This window comes from Musca autumnalis, unplaced genomic scaffold (assembly GCF_047663935.1).
Source record: "Musca autumnalis isolate F117 unplaced genomic scaffold, ASM4766393v1 scaffold_1, whole genome shotgun sequence".
Taxonomy (NCBI): domain Eukaryota; kingdom Metazoa; phylum Arthropoda; class Insecta; order Diptera; family Muscidae; genus Musca; species Musca autumnalis.
In genome coordinates this window covers 291,807,094-291,832,529 of record NW_027411644.1, presented here as the reverse complement: position 1 = coordinate 291,832,529, position 25,436 = coordinate 291,807,094, and the positions used below count along the sequence as shown (strand labels likewise).

At 37.2% G+C, this 25,436-nt stretch overlaps 1 protein-coding gene across 7 annotated transcripts in view; it reads left to right on the top strand.

Moving 5' to 3' along the window:
• Nucleotides 1-25,436, top strand: part of Octbeta1R (Octopamine beta1 receptor) — a 544,036-nt gene that overhangs the window by 445,427 nt on the left and 73,173 nt on the right. For all 7 annotated transcript variants that reach the window (XM_073961618.1, XM_073961617.1, XM_073961616.1 and 4 more), the window contains one exon: nucleotides 27-198. In XM_073961618.1, the coding sequence (XP_073817719.1) occupies nucleotides 27-198 (172 nt within the window). The remainder of the gene's footprint in view (nucleotides 1-26; nucleotides 199-25,436) is intronic.

Genomic DNA, 25,436 nt, shown 5'->3' with positions numbered 1-25,436 from the left:
ATTTTTAAATTATTTTCTCTCCACAGATACTATGCCATTGTCCAGCCATTGGATTATCCTTTAATTATGACACACCGGAGAGTGTTCATCATGTTGGTGATTGTGTGGCTGGCGCCGGCTTTACTATCATTTTTGCCCATTTGTTCCGGTTGGTATACGACCAGTGAAAATTGGCGTTACTTAAAGTCAAATCCTCATGTAAGTGTGTAAATTATTATCTTCAATGTTGAACAATTTTTAAAGCGGTTATTGGCAGAGTGAAAGTGATAGAGGGGAAGGGAATAAAATGAAGAATGTTTGCCTTGCTCTCACTATGTCAACATGTAAAACAATTATTTTTAAACATGACCGGGAAGGGTTAATGTCGTCGATGCTCTGAGTAAAGCTTGGTGGCGTTGTAGTGTACTGTAACACTAGGATGCACAGTGTTTGAGGAAGTATCTAACACATGGGTTGCACTGGCTTAAATGTTCAAAAGTTGAACAGTTACTTAATTAAAAATTATATTAGTGTTTTACCAACTAATAACCTTGGAGTGATAGTATATTCTATGGGTTAAGTCTCATCTATATTTAAAATTGTTAACTTTTTTTTGACACACTGTGATATAAGTACATGCATACCTACATATCATCAGTGTTACACCAAACGTATTGTGGTAATATTTACATGGCGGTGTGGTTTTACATGTAATTACCGAACTAATTTAATCAGGCCACAAAGTTGAAAGGATTGACGATGTTGTTTTTCTCGTGTTGAAATTAAACAGTAATGGCCAACGAGGGAAATGGATTGAGGGCCATAAAATTCACGGTCGTCATAGAAGGTGTATAATAAATAGACAGCGGAATTTTATGCAACCCCTATTTTTGGTCCGATTCATGTCAAATTTTGGGACTGGGCATATTTTTGGCTTCTGCAAAATCCATAAAAAATTGCATATGTAAAATTTATGCATTTTACATATTTTCTTATGCAACAAATATTTCAATATTTGTGTGTACAATTTTTCTGTTTAAAATTTTCTTCAGACAAGTCAATAAATTATAGAAATGTATAACCACCGCCACAACCTTCAAAATACCGAAAATCGAGGGGTATCGTTCTATGGGGGCTATATGATGGCCTGAAACTAAACGGAAACATTTTAGGTGCAAAGTTTTTTAACCCCAAGGAAGACTTAATACCAATTTTCAACCATTTCGGCGGGATATTGAGGCCACAACCTTCCAAATACCAGAAATCCGCAGGGGCTATATGAATATTGATATATGTATCTGTTCTCTTCTTTTCATATTTGCAACCAATTTCTATGGTAGTTTTTAAATGTTTTGTATCCCAAAAACTTTGTGATTTCGCCATTTTTCGGAATGTCGACCCCTTCTTGGCTATAATAGAAATTTTTGAATTGTATGTATTAAATAGCCTCTTTAACCATCCAAACTAGCTATCATATGTTGTTTACTTCCCGCCTAGTGCTCAGATAACCAACACAACTCAGCAGCATTATAGGTGTTCTTCGTTTAATTAAATTCCCAATGGATTAAGTATCACTGAAGTCAAACACACTCCCACATTGGTCTACACGAGTACATACTCTTGACATTGAATTAATTCTACACCGACTGAATGATGCTACAAACACATGTACATATATATGTACTTGTACAGAAGCATGTAAAAGAAAACTCATCAGCATCATCATGATCATCGATAGCTGCTATAAATTACCATACAAATATTTGCATAAAAGTTAACACCGACAAACTGAACAGAGAAAAAATCCGACAAACCTCTTCTTTGACCACTTCATAAAAGTTAAAAGAGTAAAACAACCACAACTCTCCTCCCTTAGTATTCTACAGGTTGGCCATACCGGTCATTCGATTGTTGTTGTTTGTTTTTCTTCTTTGCATTCGTTTATTAAATGTTTACTTGCAACAATAATTGCTGCCGGTGGTCTTGTGATGTTATTGTGGTGGCTGGTGTATTTTACAGCAGTTGGTATTTAAGTGTTGCTGCTGGTAGCAGGACATTTTCATTTAATGTCCTTAACAAACAAATAAAGAAGCACAACAAAAACATACCACATAAAAACACAACTTCCATAGCACCGCCACTACAACATTCCACTATGCATATCCTTTCTGCCGGCAGGCAACACCAATAAAATAAAGTGAACAATTACAATAAACACACAACAACAACGTGGAACACGTAAGTACCACCAACCAAACAGCAATGTTTGCAAAAAATTCATGCCAACGTTAACGACAATGACAACAACTGTGACAACAGCCCTCTTTAAAGGAAATTCTAATTTAGTTAAGCTTTCGTTTTCTTCTTCCTCTTCTTTTTCCCTACTTCTACTTTCTTTGGCTTCTTCAACAGTTGTTGAAAATTCATTATATGTACTATGAACCATTTGAAATTCTTTAAGAAGTAGATCATGTTTATTAGTGTTTTTTTAGGTTGTCTACTTTAATATTTATAAGTAAACATTTTAAATTAAGCAACACACACTGCCTTATATGCATACGAGTATGTATGTAAATGTTTAAAGGTAATTGAGGCTTTTTTTACAAAGTTTATTTTAAACATACAGTTAGTCAACTTAATATTTGCAAAACCAAAATTATTACAAAATTATAAATAAAACACCATTTTATTAGTATAAATAAATATCATTATTAATATTTTTGTTAACAGAACAATTCTTACACATGTATTTTAATAAAATAAAACAAAAAAGTACCAAAATTTCACTAAAAATTTTCTTAAAATTGACAAAAATGAGAATAACTCATTATTTGTACTGTCAACTAAAGAATTGCAAAATGCACAATTTTCCAAACTTTCGCGGTATTTTTGGAAAAGTTGGTTCTAATATTTCGTATACCAACCTTGGACATCGATAACAGCTCGTAAACGACTCTGAATTTAATAAAAAAGTTTCGGAATGTCATATTCCAATGGTATTTTTTGTCAATCGTATTTAATGCATTTTATTTAGTCCCTTAGATTAGTGGGCGACCTATTCCCGACTTTTTTTCTTCCGGTGTACCCATGAATTTTCGACGGGGTTAATATTTAGACTTCGGAACGGAGTGTCAATGACATTGGTACAGTTGTATAACAACCAAGTCCTACATAAATTAGATTTAGGCTTAGGGTCGTTGTCTTGGTATTGCTTATATTGCGATTTGTTTGAATTTTCAGAGCCAACAGGCCTAAATTTCTTGACGCTGTTGGTCAAATAATTTTTTAATAAACCTTCTCTGTCATTATTTTCACCTAAATCTGGATGTTACCAACGTCACTGCTTGGTATACAACCCATACCATAACTGAAAGATGTCCGAACTTTACGGTATGTATTATATTTTTGTTTTCCATGGCTTTAGGCGGTTTTCGCAATACTTTTTGAGTTCCATCGTGATAGTACAACATAATTTTAGTCTCATCAGAAAATATAACGTCATCCCAATACCAAAGATGGGGTGAAAAGTTGTCAGTAACAAGTCTGAATAGTTTTTATATACTGTGCTGGGAGGGCAATGGTTTTTACCTAGTCACTCGTGATAAAACCTTGTTATTATGTAGCACTTTTCTGACTTTTCCATGTGACACACTTACTCCAAAATCGTTTTTAAATAAAAAAACAATTTTCCGGTGCTGCTTTGGGGTCCTACGTCAATTTCATCAATCATTCTCCTGTCAATTCGTGGGATTACTATTTTGGGCCTGTCATGTAACGTCTTCAGTTTGAGCCAGCTTTCTTTCTCGGTGATATATATGATGTTGTATACAGTTCTCAGCTTATGAGAGGCGAGTTTAGGGATTTCTCTGTCGGTTTACCATTATTATACCCTACACCACTATGTGGGGAGGGTAATATAAGTTGGTTTTGGCCAAAAAGTTTGTAACGCATCGAAATAATGGTCGTAGACCCATACTTATATATACCAAAATGAATGTCTCGACGAGCTGAGTCGATCTGGCTATGTGTGTCCGTCCGTCAGTCCGTCCGTCCGTCCGTCTGTCCGTCTGTCCATCTAAACCTTGTAATCACGCTACAGGTCGCAATTTTGATCGGATCGTCACGAAATTTTGGGTGTTGATGAGGGTGCCGGAGGGGAAGAAGCCTATTGATTTTGGTAATGGCCGGATAATATTTAGGGGTCGGAAAGGGCAAAAAACGTAGGTGGATAAAAAGACAACGTTTTTTTCCAAAGCGAATATCTCAGCTTCTATATGGGGTATACCAAAAGCAAAACCTGACAATGAAAGCAGAAAATATCACCTTTCGAATGATGTAAAGTAGGTGCTCGTAGGTGATCAAACAACGAAGATATCACAATAGTAGCCAATAAAACCCCAATTTTAATTTTTGCGATTTTAATTATATTGACGAATATCACAGCTTTGGATAAAAATTTTCCAAAAGCAAAGCCTGACTATGAAAGTAGAACATCCCGTCTTTACAATGATGCAAACTAGGTCGGCGTAGGTAACCAAACAACAGAGATATCGCAATAGTCGGTAATGCATCCCATTTTCCGATTTGTTTGTAATCACGCTACAGGTCGCAATTTTGATCGAATCGTCACGAATTTTTTGGGAGTTGATGCGGGTACCACATGGGAAGAAGCCTATTTAGCTTGGTGATGGTCGGATAATATTCAGAAGTCGGAATAAGCGAAAAGCCTATGTGGAGAAAAGTCAACGTTTTTTATACCCTACACCACTATGTGGGGAGGGTATTATAAGTTGGTTTTGGCCAAAAAGTTTGTAACGCATCGAAATAATGGTCGTAGACCCATACTTATATATACCAAAATGAATGTCTCGACAAGCTGAGTCGATCTGGCTATGTGTGTCCGTCCGTCAGGCCGTCCGTCCGTCCGTCTGTCCATCTAAACCTTGTAATCACGCTACAGGTCGCAATTTTAATCGGATCGTCACGAAATTTTGGGTGTTGATGAGGGTCCCCGAGGGGAAGAAGCCTATTGATTTTGGTAATGGCCGGAAATTATTTAGGGGTCGGAAAGGGCAAAAAACGTAGGTGGATAAAAAGACAACGTTTTTTTCCAAAGCGAATATCTCAGTTTCTATATGGGGTATACCAAAAGCAAAACCTGACAATGAAAGCAGAAAATATCACCTTTCGAATGATGTAAAGGTGCTCGTAGGTGATCAAACAACGAAGATATCACAATAGTAGCCAATAAAACCCCAATTTTAATTTTTGCGATTTTAATTATATTGACGAATATCACAGCTTTGGATAAAAATTTTCCAAAAGCAAAGCCTGACTATGAAAGTAGAACATCCCGTCTTTACAATGATGCAAACTAGGTCGGCGTAGGTAACCAAAAAACGGAGATATCGCAATAGTCGGTAATACATCCCATTTTTCTATTTTTTTGGAAATCACGCTACAGGTCGCAATTTTGATCGGATCGTCACGAAAATTTGAGGGTTAATGGGGGTCTCACAGATGAAGAAGCCTATTGATTTTGGTGATGGTCGGATAATATTTAGGGGTCGGAATGGGCAAACACTTATTTGGAGAAAAGTCAACATTTTATTTCAAAGCCAATATCTCTGTTTCTTTAAGAGGTATATCAAAAGCAAAACCTGCCCAGGAAAGTAGAAAATATCACCTTTACAACGATGTCGTAGGTGGTCAAATAGCAGAGATATGGCAATAGTCGATAATGCATCCCATTTTCCGATTTTTTTGTAATCACGCTACAGGTCGCAATTTTGATTTGATCGTCACGAAATTTTGGGGGTTAAGGGGGGTCCCAAAGGGAAAGAAGCCTATTGATTTTGATGATGGTCGGATAATATTCAGTGTTCGGAATGGGCAAACACTTATTTGGAGAAAGGTCAACGTTTTATTTCAAAGCCAATATCTCTGTTTCTTTAAGAGGTATATCAAAAGCAAAACCTGGCAAGGAAAGTAGAAAATATCACCTTTCCAGCGATGTAAATTAGGTTGTCGTAGGTGGTCAAATAGCAGAGATATGGCAATAGTCGATAATGCATCCCATTTTCCGATTATTTTGTAATCACGCCACAGCTTGCAATTTTGATCGGATCGTCACGAAATTTTAGGGGTTAATGGGGGTCCCACAGAGGAAGAAGCCTACTGATTTTAATGATGGTCGGATAATATTTAGGGGTCGGAATGGGCAAAAACTCATTTGAAGACAAATTCAAAGTTTTATTCTTTGTGAATACATTGGCTTTTAGTAGGGGTGTTCCAACGGCAAAACCTGTCAATGGAAGAAGAAAATATTACCTTTACATTGGCGTAAAGCAGGTTGGCGAAGGTGGTCAAACTAGGGAGATACCACAATAGTCGGTAATGCATCCAATTCTTCAATTTTTGCAATCAACCTACAGGTCGTAATTTTGATCGGATGGTCACAAAATTTTGGTTGCTTATAAGGGTCCCAGAGAGAAAGAGGCATATTATTTTTGGTGGTAGTCGGATTATATTCCCTTAAAGAAATGTTTACCAGTGAAAAGCTTATGCACAGGGGTAGTGGTGTAGGGTATCACATGGTCGGCCCCGTCCCGACTATAGCCTTTGCTCACTTGTTATAATTGGAATAGACCAAATGTACCTTATTTTCCGAAATCCGTTTACATGGCTTTCTCTTTTTCTGAATATACCACACAATAATTAATTTATGATGAAAAATTATGTATCTTCCTGTCCACATACCATAAAAGTCATAAAAATCCTTAATTGCAAAAAACGGTGGGAAAATCCCGCGATTTTATTACACATTCATTCATTTTGCAATTATTTAGTTGACACCACAAAAACCAGGTACCTATCATTTTTGCCCGTTGTTTTTGTTATTTTCTACCGATTTCTGCATTTGTTGGCTTGATGTTGTCATTCACAAGTAAATCAATAGATATTTACAAAAAACCCAACATTATTGAAACATCTAAATTTGTAAAAATTCATCGTTTGCAATAATATAGTTGACTAACTGTATGTATGTTTGGACAAAGATGGTAGATATTACATATCGTTTGTGGAGCGTAAATTTTTAGGTGTTTGTGGAGTGATTACTTTTTTACAACCTCATAACCCTGTATCATATTTTCATGAGTTTTAATTTACGATCAGATAAAATATTCTAAAAAAAACCTCACGCGCAAAATGATTTTATTTTTTATATATAAAATTGTACACAAGCTTTAGAACCACACAAATGCCGGAAGACGTAAACCACAAAACTCAAATTTATAAAATATCGAAAATTTTTGGTATCGTGTTTTAAGGCAGAAATTGTTGCACAAACATCCCAGGTGGGACAAGGGAGACTTCTCTCATATCAATGAGTGCACCCCGATTCATATTAGCTCAATGATATGGGACCAACTGTTTATTGCCGAGTCCGAACGGCGTGTCCTAAGACACCACTTGTAGAGATGTTTCACATGGATGAAATACTCAGGAAATGTCGCCAACATCACTGAGGGGTATTTTGCCACCGTTTGATGTTCTTGGCCTGGGAATCGAACCCACGACCTTTAGGATGCAAGGCGGGTGTACATACCATTGCACTACGGTGGCACCCATAGAAGAAATATATTTTTGGAAAAAAAAAACTTTTCAGAATTTCAGAAGCTATGTGGGTTATGTCTTTTGGTATTTTTCTGAAATTCCAAAAGACGTAACCCACAGTTTATTGAACATACATTTAAAGAAACTAGTATAAATGAAAAACTAGTGAGCAAAGGCTATAGTCGGGACGGGGCCGACCATGTGATACCCTACACCACTACCCCCGTGCATAAGCTTTTCACTGGTAAACATTTCTTTTAGGGAATATAAACCGACTACCACCAAAAATAATATGCCTCTTTGTCTCTGGGACCCCCATAAGCAACCAAAATTTCGTGACCATCCAATCAAAATTACGACCTGTAGCTTGATTGCAAAAAAGGGAAGAATTGGATGCATTACCGACTATTGTGGTATCTCCCTTGTTTGACCACCTTCGCCAACCTGCTTTACACTAATGTAAAGGTAATATTTTCTTTTTCCATTGACAGGCTTTGCCATTGGAATACCCCTACTAGAAGCCAATATATCCACAAAGAATAAAACTTTGAATTTGTCTCCAAATGAGTTTTTCCCCATTCCGACCCCTAAATATTATCCGACTATCACCAAAATCAATAGGCTTCTTCCAATGTGGGACCCGCATCAACTCCCAAAAAATTCGTGACGATCCGATCAAAATTGCGACCTGTGGCGTGATTACAATAAAATCGGAAAAATGGGATGCAGTACCGACTATTGCGATATCTCTGTTGTTTGAGCAGCTACGACAACCTCCTTTACATCGCTGTAAAAGTAATATTTTCTACTTTCCTTGCCAGATTTTGCTTTTAATTTACCTCTTAAAGAAACAGAGATATTGGCTTTGAAATAAAACGTTGACCTTTCTCGAAATAAGTGTTTGCCCATTCCGACCCCTGAATATTATCCGACCATCATCAAAATTAATAGGCTTCTTTCTTTTTGGGACCCCCATTAACCCCCAAAACTTCGTAACCATCCGATCAAAATTGCGACCTGTAGCGTGACTACAAAAAAATCGGAAAATGGGATGCATTATCGACTATTGCCATAACATTGCTATTTGACCACCTACGAACACCTACTTTACATCGTTGTAAAGGTGATATTTTCTACTTTCCTTTCCAGGTTTTGCTTTTGATATACCTCTTAAAGAAACAGAGATATTGGCTTTGAAATAAAATGTTGACTTTTCTCCAAATAAGTGTTTGCCCATTCCGACCCCTAAATATTATCCGACCGTCACCAAAATCAATATGCTTCTTCATCTGTGAGACCCCCATTAACCCTCAAATTTTCGTGACGATCCGATCAAAATTGCGACCTGTAGCGTGATTTCCAAAAAATAGAAAAATGGGATGTATTACCGACTATTGCGATATCTCCGTTATTTGGTTACCTACGCCGACCTAGTTTGCATCATTGTAAAGACGGGATCTTCTACTTTCATAGTAAGGCTTTGCTTTTGGAAAATTTTCAACCAAAGCTGTGATATTTGTCAATATAATTAAAATCGCAAAAATGAAAATTGGGGTTTTATTTGCTACTATTGCGATATATTCGTTGTTTGATTACCTACGAGCACCTACTTTACATCATTAGAAAGGCGATATTTTCTGCTTTCATTGTCAGGTTTTGCTTTTGGTATACCCCATATAGAAGCTGAGATATTGACTTTGGAAAAAAACGTTGTCTTTTTATCCACCTAAGTTTTTTGCCCTTTCCGACCCCTAAATATTATCCGACCACCACCAAAATCAATAGGCTTCTTCCCCTCCGGGACCCCCATCAACATCCAAAATTTCGTGACGATCCGATCAAAATTGCGACCTGCAGCGTGATTACAAGGTTTAGATGGACAGACGGACGGACGGACGGACTGACAGACGGACACACATAGCCAGATCGACTCAGCTCGTCGAGACATTCATTTTGATATATATAAGTATGGGTCTACGACCATTATTTCGATGCGTTACAAACTTTTTGGCCAAAACCAACTTATAATACCCTCCCCACATAGTGGTGTAGGGTATAACTAGCAATCTGAAAGTGTTGGGTTCAATTCCCAGTCTTAACGGCGATATTTCAACGGACCATAATTAGGTGAACTAATAGACAGTTCGACCATCACTATTATTACTTATATTTTCAATTGTATTAGAATATCATATTTATTGTGGTATTTAAGTCAATTTATGGACAAAATATAGTTAATATAAATTAAGTGATCTGTAGCAATTAAAATAAAACTTTTAATTCTCATAAGGAATGTTGTCATAAAAGTAATGACCATCACTTGGAATTAAACGTTTTAAGTCTTATAGGTGCTGAAATTTCTTTTTTGAAACTTTTAGCCTTTGTGTGTACATCTAAGGAGGATCCACTGCTCCAAAATTCCCGAAACTTCTCTGTGGTAGAATCTGGTAGTCGTATTTGATATCAGTTTTAAAAGATCATAAGCTAAGATCATAAGCCAATGCTCGCAGTTTATTGACTGTAGGATCTTATGTCTTTCTGTCTAAGTAAACCAATACAGAAAATTTGCGTTTTTCTCTGGACCTATTTGATTACTACAATCTGTTGAATTTATCCAATTATCTCTATTATACCATGGCACTATAGGTAATTTGTCCTGTTTTTGAGGCAAAAATGAATAACAGCGGAATTAAAAGATTTTTTTTTTTACTTTTTAAAATTGAGATAAAACAAGGATTTCTACAGATAAATTCGGATATAACGAACAACGGTTATAAGCAACTACGCATATAACGAACAAAGCTATTTCTTCCAATGCCATTTTCATTAGTTTTCTTATACACAAGAAACTGTTGAAAACGATCACTGTAGTAAGTAACAAAAATTTTGTCTCCGCGAATAGATTTTCAAACTAATTGTTATTATAATTTTGTATATTTTTGAACATACATATGTTAATAAAGACGTGTTTTTTTATTATTTGAGTTTTTTTATTAATTCCAAAGGATGTGCTAAAGGAAACATGTAAAAAAACATCGCTCCCAAGTGGAGCATCTAGCTATTACAAGCAAAGTTAGAAATGCGAATATTATATACATACATTTACATGGAGTGTACAAAAATTTCGAAATGTAGTTCGGTCTTGTGCCATTCGCCTTATTTCGGGCCATGTTTTTCCCTTTGATTGGAGTTCTGCTTCAACTGATCTCACCAGGTTGTTCGAGGGCGCCCTCTGTTGCGTGTGCCTTGTGGGTTCCATTGTAAGCACATTTAAGCTCATCTTTTCATAGTGTATGCCCAATCCATTTCCATTTCCTTTGCCTGATTCCGGTATCGAGTGATTGCAGGTTGCCCTCAGGTTCTGATTACTGATTTGTAGCGGCCAGAAATTTTTGAGTATTCTTCTGATACATTTATTAAGAAATATGTACTTGCAATTTAGATGTGGTTGATGTAGTGACTTTCCATGTCTCGCACCCGTATAGCAAGACAGATTTCACACTGGTGTTGAAAATGTAGATTTTTTGTTTTTTGGAAATTTGTGAGGATTACCAAACTCTAGATAGTGAAGCGTATGCGTGGCGAGCTTTGTTTATTCTGTTGGTAACATCCACATCTACTCATCCCCGCCTGTCTATGGTGCTTCCCAGGTATGTGAATTCGTTTACTTCTGCGATGGGAGTGCCATTGAGCGGTACGGGTGCGTTGGTCGACGTTAAAATTCTCATTAATTTTGTCTTTTTTACGTTTATTTTTCACCCAAGTGCAAGGCTGTTTTTATTCAGACTGCCAATTTTCTTCTGAATGCCATTAAATGTATGGGACATTAAGCATATATCGTCAGAGTTTCGAGAGGAGGGTCTCAGGGGGTCTCCGAGTAGTATCATATTCCTATTAAATCCTGAGTGCCAATGATAATCGAAGTGACAAGGCAAATATTTGGCGCCTTTAAATAACCAAACTACTAACACAAAGCGGTCCTCCGACTTCACAGGTGGTTGCTCGCTGGCCTGATAAGCCGGAGTATAAAACTAGCACATCAACGAAACTACACAAGCAACAAGAACAACAACAACGGATTTAACGGTACGACCAATTGGCTTTAAAGACGAGTTTAGTACTCATTTAAACCGTATCAGTGATTAATATGTGGAAAAACCACGGATATAACGAACAATTTGTCGCCATTACTTATTTTACTTGCAATGAAATTGGAAACAACAATATTTGTTACATTTATTATTTATTTCCTCAAACCAAACTTCCACAGTTTTAAGACTTTTAATTCAGAAGTAACCTAATAAAATCTCATAAATATCAAAAAACGGGTAAAATCGAGTTTTGAAACCTAGAAATACCAATGCAGAAGTCTTTCAGTAATGTGTTCTAGGTGACAAAATCACAGCCAAACACTGCCAATTTAGTATAAGTCTATATGAAGTGAGTTTAAGAAAAATAAAATATTTATTAATGACATTTTGTGTTTAAGCTATATTCTATATTAAATAAATTCTTCTCGCAGTTGCCAATCTATTCCATTTTAGATATATTTATATTTGGTTTATTTTTCCGCGGTTTTAAATACATTAAAATTTATTAAAAGTTGCAAAATCGACTTTTTGCCTCAAAAATTGGGCAAATTACCTATAGTGCATGGGTTAATTGACTAGGTCATCTTTAGCAAACTTACAGCATAATCGTATCCGTCTTTAAAAAATACATCTTTGTATTAGAACGACCTGAATTTTGAGCATATACACGTTTTCGTATCAACGCCTCAATATTCTCGTTACGTGCATCTTTTTTTGCTGTTAGAAATTTTGAATATTTCGTTCTTTCTCTTGGAAAAATAAGCAATATCGAGACGACTTGCTTTACATCCGGGCTTCATTTGTCTTGCATTGCCTTTCGAATAACCACTTCCTTTTGTCCGCTTAACATATTGTTTTCCATATGTGCGTTTTAGATGTTTATTTAAATCAGGGCATAGGGCTTCAGTCATCGTCTTCAATTATTTCAGTTATGGACTTTTTCTGTAAGACAATTAAAAACTGTCTAAAGTAAAAGTTGTTGATTTAAAAATTAACTAAAATAATGTTTTTTGTGATTTTTGAAAAAAGCTACCATTCTTGAGTTATCGTCACCTAAGAGCCAAATTGCACGTATGGAGAAATAAGCCGAGGAAGAGGCAAAACTGTTAAAGTAACAACACGGTGTGATAGGTATTTCCATAAGCTTTCATACGTTACCCATTTTGTAGTAATCGGTTCAGTAGAACCGGGTCTAGCCCGGTTTTGAACCTGGACTTTCGAGTCAAATAACCGATTACCGTATCCGCCTCCTTGGAAATTATACATTATACTCAATCTGGCATTATAATTGCTGAAAATCATCAAAGAAAACATTATTTGTACTGCTGTTTAATTTTCAAATAAAGTGGGTTACGCCTTTTGTGTTTTATGGAAATTAGAACATATTCGGACGTCTTTTGGCATTTCTTAAATAGGATCGTTATTTTTAAACGGATCGTTATTTTTTGAAATTTTGCCAGAGCATGTATTTTAGCTTTATGTATCAGATTTCATCAAAAAACCATTTTCGATTTTCATGCGGGTTACGTCTTCCGGTATTTATGGTGACAATACGTTACATTACCTAGCATCATCAAATACACAAGGAAGATAAATATTCACCTCTGGCTGCTTCGGCCAATACTAACATTCATTCAGAGCTACAGATAGTTTTTAAAAATCTTCGACGCAGCACAATTTACTACTGAAGCGATCCCCCGGCGGTGGGTTCTTCGATACCGGATTGACTTGGCACAGCACCCCTGTTCTGACCAGCGGCTGTCACTTCAGTATACACATGCTTGTATTTGTATCCATTTCTGTGTTGGGAGTAGCATATCGGGAATGCCTACTCCGGATTCTTTGGAGTCGGAAGAATTTTATGGTCGCGGCGGTTCAGGAAACCAAGCCCAACAAGAACTGCCGGTTACAACGTTATAATGGTTACAACTTATTGTAGAAGGATCGCACCAGAAGTGGAGTTGGGGAATTAGCTTTCCCATTTACACCAGTCTCGCTTGAGCCTCGCTCAACTGACCCGTACATGGAATGTATGGTGGTAGCAATCAGGTATAAAACTGCCGAGGTAGAGTTGTTTAACGTATTCATTTACATTAGGTCATTTTCCTTGCGGCAAATGTCAGTTTGTGGGTGAGAGAGGGTGTTGATAGGCAAAGGGTTACCACATGCCTCACCTCTCTCTCTCTCTCTTTCAAACTGACAATTGCCGCAAGGAAGATTGCCTAACATAAATATGGGCTTACACATGTCACCGATTGATATTTGTACTCCGGCTTATAGCTCGTTTTAGGAAGGTCATAACCGACTGCTCTTGGGGTTATGCATTGTGACATTCGGTCCTCGGAAATGACCATCCCTCTGTGGTGGCTGAGCAGATTGATAACTCAACGTTTTGTATGGCCCAACCATAGTTAGGGGAGAGTGTCACAGTTCGCCAGCTATATCATCGTGCCACCTAGTCTGAGAAATGTATTTACCTGCAACCCGTTGTTTCTCTTGGGCCAGCCAATCTCACTTATAATCGTCTCCATCAGAAGACCGCCCGATTCTATTACCTTTGAACGCCGCTATCTAATTGGCCTAATTTCTGAGAGTTCACTAATCAACGCTTCAGAGATCTGCCCAAGCCTTCTGATGTTCGGGTAGCAGAAATGACGTTCCGAGACATCACCACTGTTGCAGCCGCTCGTTATAATGCCGCTCGTAACGAGCTTCGTCGACCGAACCCCAGTGACCCCAGAGTTAGGAAGCTGAGACTGGAAGTGAACAGGTTGGTCGGTGAGCATAAGTGGAACAAGTGATTAAATCATCTGAAGAGTTGCAAAATTGGATCCGGAATAAGTGAATTGTGGGCAACGTATGAATCACTCTCGAACCCAGGAAAGACGGACGATTAGATCTCAGTAACATTTGGCAACATTATGCTGACAGAGACTCTGTTATCATCATAACCGCCTGGCCTCGAGGGACTTTAATGCACATCATGAGTTGTGGCATTCGGTACTTAGAACGACCAAAGGGGTATAATGTTGTCTAAGCTGGATTGTAGTGCTACGTTTTGCACTGTCAATGAGGAATTATCGGAGATTGTCACAGTTCGCCAGACATAACTATCGTGTCACTTGGTCTGACAAACGATTTCAGCCGACAACGGTCGTTTCTTCTGGGTCAGACCATCCCCACATAATTGTCTCCATCAGCAGACCGCCCGATTTCATTATCTCTGAACGCCGCACTTTCATCAATAATGGGAATGCTAATTGGCTTAGTTTCCGAGAGTTTACTACCCACAACCTTCTGATGCTCGGGTAGCAGAAAGGACGTTGCGAGTCATCATCACTGCTCCATTTGGTCGCAATTTTCAGGCAGAGGCGACGGGATTAGAACCGGATTAGAAATGAAGTTAACAGGTTGGTCGGTGAACATAAGCGGGACAAGGACAATCTGAAAAGATGCAACATTGGAGGCGGAATAATTGAATTGTGGGCTACGGTTAAGTCAGTCTCCCTGGAAAAAATGAGGATAGGACCTCTGCCACGTTTGGAAATGCTCAATCTCCATGATAATGTTGAAACATCTGGATGAGCCGGAAGTCAAGTATCTCGTTACAGTTCCCAACCTGTCGCTAGCCACCCACATCGTTCCCGAAGTCTGAAAAACGGTCAGAGTGGTTCCGCTATTGAAACCAGGCTAGAAGGCGTACATACCAATTTTGTTTTTGTTATCCGTAGCAAAGACTCAGAAGTCTTTGCTTTACACCAACCCTGCGTCAGAAATTGCTATCCAGTTGCCGATCATCAGCATGGGGTCCACACATTTTAATTGAGGACTCAATCAGAGCAAGCCGTATGATAGAACAGTGACAGTTTTGGCACTGTCAAGCACTCAACGCTTTTTGAGGACATCGAGCAGACCTCCTCCTTCCGATCAAGTTTGATATGTTGGATAATCAATTATGTGTGCGGATGCCGGTCATTCGTGGAACTCAAGAACCAGAAACGCCGAAACTGTTTAACCTCTTGTATGCTTGTTTTATCTTAGCATCAGGTACCTTCCCTGACGTTATTTGTGACTGATCTTACCACTTGTTTCCATATATCCTCCACTAAATATATGGCTACTCTATTCATGATCTAGAATTAGAGGTCCAACGTTACAAGAGAGAACCCCTACATCCACAAACCATCAAGCAGGTTTAAATAGTATTCACACAAATGCAGTCGCAAATGTCATAAAAAAATATTGTGCGGTCCTCAGAGAACATCATCCATCTATCGGAGATGAAGGGAGTCAGGTGCTACGACAAACCAGAAAAGTTTTGTTTCAACTACGCTCGGGATATTTATTGCAGCTGTCTAAATTCCTATAGGGCAAGAATCGATGACACAGGGCAAAACATCTGCCCAGCCTGCCAAACCTACTCACCTAACTCCAGTAGGTTTGTGGCTACAACCCATCGAAGCAGTTAAATTCAGTGCAGTCTAAGACCTCCTCACGAATCCTTTTGATTTTTACTATAACAACTTTTATTCGCTGCCCCCATTACGACTATACAAGATTTTTTTCAGGAAAACTGTAAATATACCATATGGCACCATGTGTAGCAGCTCTCGAACGGATCTGTCATACATTCCACAATTCGGCATTCGTAATTTAAGTTTAAGTTCGAAGATGAGCCAAATCGGTCCACTCCTTCAGGGACCCTCCACTAAAGCTCAAAACATTTCCCTAAAATGGGAAAAGGCAGTCACCGAATTGGTCCATATTTTGCACATTTAGTCCGGTCAAAATAGACATGCGTATAAGGGGGAAATAGCAAAAATGTCCACAAAGCTGAATTTTGGTGGAGAGCTAGGGTTGGCCATTAGAAGCAACGTCCTAAAAGTCCCCATCGATCCCATGTGTGCAAAATAAGTTATTCGGGGTCAAAGGTCATTTTTGGAGGCACTATTCAGTTTTTTAATTTTTCTCAAAAACGGTAAGAGTTAGCAAAAGCCGGCTAAAGTAAAAGTTGTAGATTCAATAATTGTCTACAAGAGTGGTCTTTATGACTCTTAAGAAAGACTTACCATTTTCGAGATATCGCGATCTAAAGGTCAAATAAAAAATTAGCCGCGTAACGACACTATGTGTTAGATACTTCCGTAAGCTTTCAAACGATATCCACTTTGCAAGTAATAATCAGTAGAACCGGGTCTAACCCGGTTTTTAAATTTGGCCTTTCTGGTCGAATTACCGGCGAACCGGATCCGCAACCGTTGAAAATTATACATTTCCGTAATCAGCGCAACAATCCCTACCTTCGGACAAAACTTGAAAAAAATCGGAGAGTTTTCGTTGGGGTCGTTCCCGTTGGACTTTCGATTATACATGTGGTTTAAATGGGCTATTTTTGTATAAAATGACTCTAACATTGAATAACTCTACTAAACACGCTCTGATTTTGTTGGAATTTTTTTAGAAGATAGCTATAATTTCGCCCTTCAAGAAAATATATATTTTTTGGGGGACAGACCCGATTACTTCGCTTATTTTAGCCGGTTCGTCTGAATATGTACATATTTCCCTTATAAGTGCATAAAAATCATGGGTTTTTTAGAACAGCTATATCTCAAGAATGGTTCCTTCTAGGAAAAAAATTATAAAGGTCAAACTTGTAGATAATTTTTTTGTCTACAATATTTACTTTAGTCACTTTTTGATTAGATCAACCGTTTTCCTAAAAAACCTAAAAACCCTTAAAATTTGACCTTTGACCCCGAATAACTTTTTTTGCACACATGGAATCGATGGGGACTTTTAGGACATTGCTTCTAATGGCAAACCCTAGCTCTCCACCAAAATTCAGCTCTGTGGGAATTTTTGCTATTTCAATGTCTATTTTGACCGGACTAATTGTAATATCTCTACGATACATAGATCAGCTTCGAATATGGGTACTTCCCTCACAAAAATTTTTAAAAGTGCAGTTTTGGACCTTCTTTGATTTGATCTTGATGCTGTAACAATTTGTATTTGTCCGTTACGAAGGTAGAATTTTTTCAGGGGCAAATCCATACTTCTTGCGAAAATCGCCCGAAAGCTGTAGAAAAAACCCTATGGCACCATGTGTACTGGTTGGAGCGCATGATAACTCTTAAAGGGATCAGGCGATTCGGTCAAAAGTTTGGCTTTCATAATATTTTGTCCGAACTTAGTTTAACTTTTAAAATGGTGCATATCGGTTTTCACCTTAGGGTACTTCCCCCACTAAAGGTCAAAATTTTTGTTAAAATGCATTTTAGGATCTGTTTGAATATTATTTGGTAATTTATACCGAACCTACTCCTTGTGGTCTTGTTTACAACGATATTATGTTTTTCGTGCGCAAGTCCTCTAAATTATACGGCGACCAAATGAAATAACTGGTGGGCGCGATATCTATAAAAAATGAAGCCTATAAATAAAATTTACTTCCAAAATGGTACATCCTCCGCAATACTTTAGAGTTTTAATTCAAATCCATATTTTTCGGCAAGTTTATACGTCAATCAGTTTTAAGGAAAGGATCTTGGTTCTTTGGCTCTGTTGTGTAGATGAAAGTTTCAACTCACACAGTCTGAGGGTATATCTCCAGAGCAAAAATATTACATTTACATAGTTTTATTTTATCCAAAAGAAAAATTAAGTGGGTATTAATTGTTGTGTTTGTAGAAATTGTCATTGAGAAAGAACTTTGTGTGTGTGTGTTTCCTTTTATTTTTTTTCCTCCTTTCTATTCAAAACAAGGAACATTCAATACGTAATGCACTCGACATATTGGAATATGTTATGTCTCTATGTTTATGTAGAAATCTTCTTTTCCGAACAGCTATTCCATGTACCTTTATCCAAAACGTAAATAAACTCATCACATTACGAAGGCATCACTTAACACAGACGACGGCCTTACTTTATGTATTTATGGACGATATGTTGAACTAGATTGTGAAACGTTCGTTCGTTGATCGTACTGTCACCGACGGGTTATAGTTCAGTGAACTATGGAACTATATCGACTGATCTAGTTCATACGCTCTTTTCAATGGATCGTTCAATTGAACTAGTTCGTTCATGACCTATACAACTCTAGTTACTAATCCAACGCCTTAACTTATGACTTACAATGTTATTAGGAGAGAACATGAAGGCTGGTGCTCGTGAAGGCTGATGCGGGGTCGTTAAGCAAGTTATTCAAAATTTTACAGAAATACATAGGTTACACTTGCGATTTGTCCGTTGCCAAATTGAATTGTTCCAATATTGTTCGGCTTACTTTCATCGCCATTGTTTTTCAGATGTTTACTGCTTGCTCGACATCGATAATGACTTTATATAATATTATAATATTGCTCCACCATCATCCCAGGCGGTACAAAGGAGACTTCTCATATTAATGAGTGCACCCTGATTCATATTAGATCATAATCCGAACGACGCACGTAGGGTTCAAATTCAAAAAACGGCGCTTAATTGAAAAATTAAAACGTACTTTTTTGATAATCCGTCTTGACAGGATTAAAGAGCACAAAATTCTAGCCCAATATCCAAAATAGCAATGTCGCATCTTGTTTACTTTTCTTGTTGCACTGTGTTAAATTTGAGAAATTTTTCAAGTTTTTGCGAACTAGTAAAAAAACATAAATTTGGTTTGTTTTAGACAAAATTTGTTCTAACAAAAGTGTTGTGGAAATGAAGTGGAATACAGAAAAAAGAGTGTGGAGAAGGTCGTGGGAACTTTTTTGTATATTTCTCTTGAATGTTCTCTTTGATTTTCCGCTAAAACCCCATGCCGTTTTTTGCGCATTTTGAGTTATGTAAAAAATTGTGAAAATAGTCATCATCCAGATTTTTGCATTTTGGGTTTTTGTCTTCATTTTCTCTGTTGTACATTATGTCGTGTTTTGCATTGATGTCTGTGTTCACCCTACATAAGACTGTGCTAGGTGACCATAATGTTATCGGTACTAAATATATTAATCTGTACTATATAATGATTTATATGAAATGATGCCGATGGAAATCAATGCCAACACTTTGGAGTTTGGTTTATCCATACAAAGTTAAATTCATTTTTAATTTTCGTAATATGTATAATTTTTTTACATACAACCGAACCTTTTTGAAGGGATTTTTAAGGTGCACCATTTTTGTAAATTCTAATAATTGGTAAAATCCGCTGTTGAAGGATTAAATTTTTATGTTCTAAATAAGCTCATAAATATATAAAAAGATAGGTTCATTCGTTTTCTAGTTAGGGTGGTCCGCTTTAATAAAAATAGTGTTTCGTAGACCGATGTTTGTCACAAAACTATGTAATGTTTAAAAAAAAATTCCGAAAGCAGCTTAAGATGTGCTCTTTAAGATGAAAAAAATATCTACCCAAAAATATAAGTAGTTTTCTTGGAAAAAATCATGAAAATGCCAGCACATATTTATGTAAAACTGTGCATTACCACTTAAAACTAAAATATTCATTAAAAACATATTTGTTAACTCTAACTTGTGCTTAGAAATTGTTTTTTTTTTAGTGTAATGAGACACCGAGATTTAAAAAATACAAAACTTTAAACCTCCAAATGACTCCCCGAATTAAAATCCGTTCTTGGCAATTTTAACCCTATGAGTGACGTATCTTAAGACAACACTTGTACAGAAGTTTTAGTGACATTAGTGAGAGAAATTTTGCAAGCGTTGAAAATTGGATGTTTCTTGGCCGGGGAATCGAACCTGCTACCTTCAGCGTGCAAGACGGGTGTGCATACCACAACGTTTTCACCCTCGATAATGACTTTGATACTTTAATTTTTTTTAAGAAAATTTAAAATTTTTTTTATTTTTTCTTAAATATTGACAAACCTATAACACCTCAACTACCCACATATTATGTTTGCATGAGATTTTTTTATTTTTTTTTAAATGCTGCATTTGAAGCTCCAACATGTAATCCGATGTACCTACAATAAGCCTATTTGTATGGAAATTCATTAAGGATGTAAAAATTAAGACTCTTTCGAATGTCATTACAGTGTGCTGCTTTAATATGCAATATATGCATTTGCATCTATTTTTGATGGCTCTACATATGTATGTATGAATGTTTGTGTCATCACATTTTTTATTTTGTATTGCATAGCCTTCTTTGTAGTGTAGTGTATTTGTTCGTGCAATGAAAGGTTTCGTGTCGTAGAATAAATTTCCACTGATAATAGACGCATGGAACACCAAAATTCCAGGCACCCACAAGGCATTCAGCAGCAGCAGCTCCATTGTTTTGTAATTTTTGTTTCCCACAAAGTGTGCGTGTGTGTGCAGAAGGTATTTTCAGCAGATGAAATTGATTTATACAGTTTTACCCTCTTCCTTCTTTAGCTTCTATCATGGAAATTGAAATATGTAAAACTAACACACACACCCCCGTTCACTGAGGAGAATATTTATGTGTATGTTTGTATTTACCGCCTTTACTTAGATGTTTATAGAATAGTTGTGCGTGTATATACCCCATTATCTATTCAGTCTTTCCTTTTTATTTATTCTTATATCTCACCACACACACAGCCACTCCGGAATACCGACAAAACTAAATTTAATCCCTCCCTGCTCCTATAACAAAATGAGATATAAACATCCTTCCGTTGTGCCTTTTGCAAAGATTTTACAGCTGCAGAGAAGAAAATGTTTACATGTCTTCTGTGCAAAAGTCAATCTATAAACGTCAAAATGTAATATGCTAGGGATCCATTGTGTGGCAGCACCTAGTGTCTCAATATTTATTACGACATTAATGCAGATGTTGTCGGTATATAATTATGTTGTGTTCTTTGTGTTGTTGCTGCTTCTACTTCGTTTACTATTTTTCATTGCCAAGATTCTGCTGCGACATTAGTTAATGTCTTTATTCAATTCCAAAGCTCTTAACATCTAAAATAGTCAGTAAAAGTGAAATGGTTTTGTCAAGGGTATTTGCAATATTTTATCTAATAATTTTGAAAAATAATAGAAACGGCGGCTAAATTTTTTACTGAATGTGTGATTCAGTAAAGCCCACAGAAGCTAGAGTCGTGAATTAAAAAATTGCACAAGCTTCACTGCTGGTTTGAAGGGGTAAGTTAAACAGAAGGGAAAGGAGAAAGAGAGGATACCAAACATTAAAAAAACATGTTGAATATGATATTGCAAAGCATGGTATTTAAAATTGGAAGAAACAAGTAAAAAAGTATCAGTCGGCTTTGCCGACAGAGATATACCCTCAGCCTATGTGAAATTGAGATAAGGGAAGAGTGCAGCAAAGCCTCTTCAAATGGCAACCTCACCCACTGTCCCCCGTGACTGTCGACCGAGAAAAGGCGGTATAACCTACCCATCAGCACAGCGAAAATACTGTTGCAACAGCGGGCGGGATGGCGCCCCTAAAGTGGCAGTCCCACTATCATCCTAGGATACGGTGGACCAATCATCCGCCTATCCGAATTCAAAACGATTTATGAAACTTCAACAAGAGAAAATACAAATCCACCCCAAACAACGATGACGACACTTGGCTCACGAAAACGTATAAGATTAGCTCAATGGAATGTAAGGACGTTAAGAGAAACAACAAGAGTTGCGCTACTATAGGCACAGTTTACAAAATACAAGTTGGATATATTAGTGAAATGAGATGGTGTTATAAGGGCGATACCACGAAAGACACTTTTTATAATGAACTAACAGCGGTAGTGAATAAAGTACCACAAAGTGACGTCCTGATCCTTTCAGGTGATTTTAATGCAAAAATTGGTGCAAATAATGACGACGCAAAAAATATAATGGCATGGGAAGTAGAAACGACAACGGTTAGCGTTTTGTTGGATTCTGTCAGGAATTTAACCTAGTTATCGGAGGCTGAATATTTCCCCACAGAGGTATACACAAATATACGTGGACATCGCCAAATGGCTACACCAAAAACCAAATAGACCACATTTGCATACGCCACCGTTGGAAATCATCCTTAATTGATGTGCGAACTAAAAGCGGCGCAGACATAGACTCTGATCATGAACTAGTACTAGCTCTCATAAAACTCAAAAGTAACAAATTATATAAATAGCACAATGAACAGGCAACAACCAAGCGATATGACCTAAAAATGCTTTCTAGTGAATGGAAGAAAAAAAATATTGCAGACTCAATGAGAGAAATGCTGAGTGCGGACCAATGCATAGGGTGGGAACAAACTTGTAAATCCATAAACAATATAGCGGAAGCAAATCTAGGATACGCAAATACAAATGAACGTAAAATTTGGATAAGCGACAATACATGGAATCTTATTCAAAGGCGAAACATCCTCAAACTGCAGAGCAACGTAGTCAACGTCCTAAGGACCGAATATAGAGCAATAGCCAAAGCAGTTAAACGCTCTGCTCGCGCTGACAAGAGAAAATATCTGAAATCCCTAGCAGACGAAGCAGATAAAGCCGCAGGATCAAATAATATGCGTCAACTATTACAAATCATAGGACGACTTGGAAAACAAAACTTTAATCAAACCTATTATGGAGGTCAATGGACAACTTCTGACATCAACTGAACAACAAACCCAGCGTTGGAAGGAACATTTCGAAACAACCAGCAACATAAATCCTAACGAGGAAAGCGAAGTCGCAACTGGTAATACATATCAATCACCATCGGCGACAGAAGCTATAAACATCGATCCGCCCTGTGTTGACAAAATCGCAACAGCAATAAAAGCCATGAAACGAAATAAAGCACCCGGAGACCATGGCATACCATCCGAAATTCTCCAAGTCGACCCACTAGTCTCAGCTGAAATCCTTCTTCCATTCATAGTGGAAACATGACAACAGGAAACCCAAAGTTGGAAAACGGGGATTATTATAAAATTGCCGAAAAATGGCAACCTAACTGACTGCAATAACTGGAGAGGAATAACATTACTTAATACAATATACAATATACTAGTCGTAATTAACACAAGGCTATAGGAAATAGAAAGAACTCGACGCGACGAACAAGCTGGGTTCCGTCCCCACCGCAGTTGCGTAGACCAAGCTAACACGCTTCGAATTGTCACAGACCAGTCAATCGAATGGCGCTCTCCACTCTACATGGTATTTATTGATTTCCAGAAGGCATTTGACTCCATCCGTCGAAGCGTAATATGGACAGCAGTTGAAGCCAAAGGAGTACCGCCTTAAATTGTCAACTTAATAAAAGCAATGTACGAAGGAGCCACACTAAGGGTTCGACATGGGACAACGTACAGCGAAACCTTTTCCACTAACGCTGGAGTGAAACAAGGCTGTCCATTACCACCTCTACTCTTCGCCGTAGGTGAAGTAAGTAAAAAGAAAAGGGGGACAATTTGGAATCTTCAAAACCACCTCGAAGATCTTGATTTCGCCGATGACATATGTCTTATGTCTCATAGACACAGTGATATGCAATCCAAACTGGACGAGATAGTGAAGTTGTCTGCAAAAGCCGGTTTAACAGTCAACATCAAAAAAACTAAAGCCATGCACATCAACCACAACAATACCAATAAATTTTTTATAAACGGACAAGGAGAAATTGAATGGGGTGTATAATGTCGGACAATGGTAGCATATACACTCCACGTCAGTAGAATAGAACACCTAAGTTTTTGTTAATGTTAGCTTATTTATCCCAAAACGAAGGAATCTGCGTTTTTAATCTTGTGGGGATTTAAAGTCTATGACGTTCTGTTTCAAACACAGAAAAAAATGTGTTTCTAGCTCTTCGCGAAATGATTTTCTGATCAATTTTCCGATAGTTCTACGAAAAATAGGCATTTATTTTTGGTCATCAGGATAGAACAGTTACATTATTTTCGCGAATTTTTGAGATATTAACGCCGAATTTTCTTTCAGTCGATAAAGCAAGGCTTTCTTATCATTTTTACCAAAGAAAACCTTTAAATTATTCCGCGGGCACCGAAATAACAGCGTTAAAGGGTTTAAATTGACAGATATTTGAAACATCTCGGAATATCAATAGGAGTCGCTCAGTTTTGTCATATTTCTTCACAATAAGATAGAATATGACACATACAACCTCGACGGATACAATCGAGTGCTTCGGATGCTGATAAGATGGAACATTATCAAAATAATTATGAAAAACGTCAAAATTTCTTATAAAAACCATGATGCTTTGTTCAATAAAATGGGTTTTTCGCGAAAAAGTCTGCCGTTTAAAGGTTAGGAAATATGCTACAGATTTGGAGGAAGATAATCTGATACGAAAACAACCGTTATTTTAATACACTGAGGAAAATTTTAGTACTTTTTAAAACAACATACGAAACCTAAAACTTCAATTTCAATGACTGTGTTTTCCCGCGAAAACGGGGCTTTTACATTTGCGAGTTCAGTTAAAAAAACAACTAATTCGTAAAATCCGGTATAAAGAGCATAACCTGGTCCATTTATATTGGAGCATAACACTGTTGAAAACAGTCGCGGGCACCGAAAAAAGAACACATATAAAACTCGAAGTCCAAAGGGTGTGTTCAATTTGAAAAATGTGCTAAAATTTCCTCAGTGTATTAAAATAGCGGTTGTTTTCGTATCAGATTATTTTCCTCTAAATCTGGAGCATATTTCCTAACCTTTAAACGGCAGACTTTTTCGCGGAAAACCCATTTTATGGAACAAAACATCATGGTTTTTATAAGCAATTTTGACGTTATTCATA